Below are 5,515 nucleotides of genomic sequence, written 5' to 3'. Positions count from 1 at the left end.
CTCTTAGAGGGGTTCGGTAAAACTACTTCCTCTTATCTGGTATTTTTATGGGTTTTATTGTTTTTTATTTTAAATGTTAATAAAATAATTCTATCTGATGCTATCTTTTGCTTCTCCGGGTTTAATTAAAATATCCATGCCATTAGAAGCAACATTTTTTTTTTCATTTAAAAAAGGAGTGTGTATGAGTGTTTAAAATTTTATAAGGTTTCTTTCAAAAGTATTACAGATCCATGGAGGATGTTCACTCCTTTTTTACGATTATACCAATATCTGTTTTTAGTGATTGTTGTGCAAAAAAAAAAAAATGTATTGCTTGACTAAATGTCTAGGAAGATGGCTGTTTGTTCTTATTTGTTTGGCAGGAGAGGTTCCTTAAAATTTGTTAAAAAGACGTCCTTATAAAATCATGTGTAGGGCAAAGGGAATTTCTTTTTATTTAAAATTAAAAAAGTTTTAGAAACAATATTTTGTAAATTAAATGATGTAAAGATTAAATGATTTAAAAAACATTCCCTGTATAAAGAATCAAACATAAAGTGTTAAAAATTAGATCCTGTGTGAATTGAACAACGAAGAAAATAAAGTACATACATGTACAAAGCAGTGAAAATCACAAATAGATGATCACTCTTGAGTCGAGGAAAGAAATTAACCAGCTGCTCAAAATTGATCATTATTACTTAGATGTCTGCAAAAATATCCCACGATTTAAGTAAATATATTTACGTTTTTTACATCAATTTTCTTGAAGAACAAGGAAAACATACTTTATATGTAACAGTGTTACCGCCCGTGAAAAGTCCAAATCAATAAAGCTTGAGTGATCCCGGCAATCGTTAATCATAAATAACAAGCATAAATGGACAGAAAAGGGCGCGCATTTCAATAAAATATCTCAATCAAAGCTTTAATTAACAACAACAAAAAGAAAGGAACGGAAATGTTTTCATATTCTTATCACAATTCACATCTTAAACTAACTATTTGTTACCTGCAGTGCAAAAGTTGATATTTTGTACTATAATTGTTAAAAAGAGATTACTTAGAATTTTTTATCTTGTACTATTGCTTTTGAAAAAAAAAATTTCTTGTCAAAAACAATTATTCTAATAACATTAAGTAGCTTAAACTGTGAAAGGTACTGTTTTGTAATGTTATTGATGTTTCATTTCTATGCCTATAAGTACTCTTTTTTCACAAGAAATGACAGAAATAAGGCAAACGCTGTCGAGAATTTTTGTTTTTTGTTGTTGTTGTTATTGCATTTCTCTCTCTCTTTCTCTCTCTCTCTCTCTCTCTCTCTCTCTCTCTCTCTCTCTCTCTCTCTCTCTCTCTCTGCACAAGTTAACTTCTACCTAACCGAGGAATAACTGATTTACGCCGGGGAGGCACCATTTTAGCCATATTTTGGTGAAAATCACGATTTAATATCGGAAAATGAATAAACAAAGGAAAAAATAAGGAAGAAATAAATAAATATCTATGATATAGAAAAAAAAGTATAAAATCTATGCACAATACATTAACACAGGCCAAATTTTAGTCAGCGACATGAATACTTTGAAAGAGTTTGCATCTCTTAGTGATCTGTCACACTCATCAAGTCTTTATGTATTGTTCCAGTAAAAGAAAAAAAATAAGTTTAGAACACATATAAAGGTTTCAAGTTTGATCAGAAAAAAATATATATCAGCCAAAATATGGTTCTCTAAATATGCCGTTCTTATGAACATTATAATAACTAGAAATTGACTCAGAGCGAAAGTGTACCTTCTTTTGTTTTGAAGAGAAAGAGAAGGGAGAGAGAATATAAAACAACCATGTGCTTTACTTGTCATTTTTTTTGCAAAATACAAATAGATATTTTCCCTACTTCCTTACAGCTGCGAAAAATTTCCTCTTTGGTCATCATTAGTTGAAATTGCCTCTAGGAATAAGATTCAAACTATTTTGTGCAATAAATTTAGTTATTTGATTATGCATAAATCATTTGTTCATGGAGAGTCTATCGGCATGGTCAGTTTAATAATATAATAATGTATCTTGTATTCTTATTCTTGATCACTGTCAGCTTAAGAGAAGTCGTGGGATCATGTAAAAGGTAAGAACAATTTTTTTTCAATTCATATTGTATATTTTCAAGAGGAGTTGACAGAATTTTTTTCTATGTATGCAGTGTCATGATCAAAATAATCATGAATTCAAATTTTAAAAATGTCATTATGTTATATTTTTTTATGATTGTTATCATTCAGAAATTACAATTAAATGTAAAAGAAACGTTTTCTAAATCCGAAATGCATGAAATACGTTTTGTATCTATCATCTCCTTTTATCCTCTTAATGACCACTCTAATTTTTTGAGTTGCGTTTTGCATTTTTTCAGGCTGTAATAAATAAAATAAAATGTTGCTTTGCAATAACAACTGTTAAATGCCTTGGTAAATTCCACTTTTTCTTAATTCTGTAGAGCATCGCTTGGTAATTGCTGCACGGGATATATATACAATTTTGAGACGAGTAAATGCGAAGGTAATATGCCATAATAAATCCTACATATCATATCAGATATAATTTTATAAGGACTGTGATTGATATTTTAAAATTCCAACAATCATGACTATTTAAATGCCTTCATTTTTATCAGGTTTTTCTTGTTCTTTCCCACTAAAGAATCACGAAAAGAAAACAAAGAAAAATAAGGATTATTAAAAACGGTTTTATCGAAAGCTATGGTCAGTGAGAAAATGAAATCCTTTTGCAAGTTTTCTGAGAAACTGTATATATGTTTTCACCTGTTACTCCTTATGTTAAGTTTAGTACAAACTGGGACAAGTCTTCCTTTTTCTGCAGTGAGCTTTTGATTATTCACCAAAAATATGCAGAATTGATTCGCGCAAATTGAAGATTAGAAATCATACCCGCTTTCCTTAATTTGTAGGATAGAAAGGGTATGATTGATAACTCAAAGAACTATATCTAGTTGCAAATTCCCCCCCCCCCCATATGAAAACTGTAAATTTATTTCTTTTTTCTCTTTCTTGAATCAGAATGCTCCATCGGACTTACGGGACCAAATTGTTCTTTACAATGCCGCTACCCTAGTTATGGACGTCTTTGTCAACAACAATGTGATTGCACTGAAATATACTGTAATAAAATCGTCGGCTGTGTGAGCATTGAAAAAGGAGGTATTTTTTTAAAATTATAAATACAACATAATCTCATAAGATCTATACGATTAAACTTTTTCAATTCCGAAACTGTACTCTCGTATAATTGGAAATTTTGCCTAATAGTATATGTATAATATGGCTTTGAGAACATCTATGTCCTTTGATTGTTTAAAATGTTTAATTTATTTTATTTGGATAGTTGTCCGATCTGCTTTATGTATAATTTTAAACCAGCCTTCTCTGGAGCTAACAGATTTAACTGTTTGTTTATGATTGTTATTTCAACAAAAATTTAAAATGATTTCTTTGATCAATTGCATGCAGATCCCTCCAAACCGGTACTCATTGTCTTTGTGGTCATCCTTTCCCTTATCCTTTTGGCTATTTCTGTCCGAAAATTATGGACTGAAGGATTCTTTGCAAAATGGAAAAGGGTTGTACATATGGACACAAATCAAGAAGTTAGTAGAAAAAGCGAAACACATTTTTATGTTGACGTACTGGACAATAAAAACGAAGAAAGCGCAAATACAATTGGAAATGGATCAGAGGAAGGGAATTATGCTGAGCCCACTGCAATCAACTATGCAAGCACGTCAAAGGAGTACATGTACCAGAGGGTATATACTAGCCTTTAAATTTTGACAATGTGTAAATAATACATACACCTAGGGTGAGTTCACCATGCATCGGACACATACCTTGCTTCGGACAACTTTAGGCATTAAACTCTCTTTCATCCCAAGAGTTCTGTGTATTTATTTGTTTCTGTCATAAAGATGAAGATTGAAATTTTTTAATAATACCGATCGTGTTTATCATGTTGGGATAAAAATACCCCACAAATGGCCTTGAAGTTACGTCATATTTTACATCATCAAAGGGGAATAACCCGAAATTTATGATTTTGCAATTTTTAGAGTTATCGTTCTTTTAAATTCAACTTCCACGGAACGAGTCGGACTTTGGTGAATTTTGTCAGGGATTGGTAATTTTACATAAATTATAATTAAATTTCACTTCAATATTTGTTTAATTCTTATTAGAGCTGGTTTTTACTAGTATGCTATTTTCACCGTACATCGGACACAAATTAACCATGCATCGGACACTTTTCGATGCAAAGGTAAGCACTACCATTTTCATACAGAACCCAGCTGACAGCTGTTTTTTGCGGAAAAAGAAAATAAAAACTCTATATTTTCAGTCAAAATACAAGTTATCGATATATGACGTCTGGAATTTTACTCAATTTATTTCTACAAACCAGAGCATGATAAACCATGACAAAAAAGGCGCGAATTACGACATTATAAGCATTTTAAAGCATTTCTAAGGCAGAGTGAGGTCTCGAGAATCGTTCTACATTTGTGCAATAATATCGTCGATTAAATTAAAGTTGAGGGTTATTTCTGAGATAAAAGATGAAAATATATCCATATCAAGGATTTTAAAGCACTGTGATAAAGGTTTGATATTTTTCCGGTCTCCATACCGTCTGTCCGATGCATGGTGAACAATGTCCGATCCATGGTGAATTTTCAGTTTTTTCTAAAAACTCAATTTTTGGCGATATTTTCTCAGTAAACAGCATATAATTGTGTCCTAAATTGTTATTTTAATCACAAACTAAATGTTAAACTCCATTTTGATAATTTTCCGTCGGTAGCGATATCGCTAGAACTTGTAGAAGTACAAGGGTATCCGATGCATGGTGAATTCACCCTATATATTTTTTTCAAGGGGAATATTCTCAATATCTTCTTTCAAATCCAAAGGTATAAAGTGATCTAGATAACTTTCTTTTGTATGTGTTTAATTAAACTTCACATCATGACTGTTTGGAATATTGATATTTTTTCTTTGCTTTCCATTTGGTTTGTTAATTCTCCTCTGTGTACATTGTAATGCATATACATCTTAACTTATTTTAAATTAAGTGATCACTTAATTTTATTTGTTTCTTTCCAGTTTGTTAAAATTCTGGCAGAGGCGTAAATTTTCAGTTTTAACAGTATATTGCCTAAGGCATACCTTTGTACTGACAGGTGTCTCATTAGCAGATATTTACATTTTGTACATTTATTTACTATTCCAATTAGTGTACATTATTGACTTGATTACATATACATTATACATTTAACACTGTGCCGGATAATTATGCCACTTCAAAAGTGGCATTTTGGCGCCCGCCAAATTCTCATTTCACATAAAAATCATGTATACCAAGTGGTAGACCATCACTCACAGAGTTCATAACTACCTTTGTTACAGGTAAATCACACCTGTCAGGTGAGATAATCACCTTTGAACAAAAAATTCCCATGGGAAAAATA

General features: G+C 31.2%; 1 protein-coding gene across 1 annotated transcript; it reads left to right on the top strand.

The window, feature by feature from the left end:
* Positions 1-1,965: 1,965 nt before the first annotated feature.
* Positions 1,966-3,799, top strand: LOC134258148 (uncharacterized; the record flags this gene model as incomplete). Its single annotated transcript, XM_062740702.1, has 4 exons — positions 1,966-2,104; positions 2,474-2,535; positions 3,054-3,194; positions 3,504-3,799. Coding segments are annotated over exons 1-4 (564 nt in total), but the record flags the coding sequence as incomplete, so codon positions are not given.
* Between the last annotated feature and the right edge of the window lie 1,716 nt (positions 3,800-5,515).

The sequence above is a fragment of the Saccostrea cucullata genome, unplaced genomic scaffold (genome assembly GCF_032062105.1).
Source record: "Saccostrea cucullata isolate Sc308-1 unplaced genomic scaffold, CSIRO_AGI_Scuc_v1 ctg2377, whole genome shotgun sequence".
NCBI classification, from domain to species: domain Eukaryota; kingdom Metazoa; phylum Mollusca; class Bivalvia; order Ostreida; family Ostreidae; genus Saccostrea; species Saccostrea cuccullata.
The sequence above is the reverse complement of the archived record's forward strand: the minus strand, read 5'-3'. Positions and strand labels throughout refer to the sequence as shown.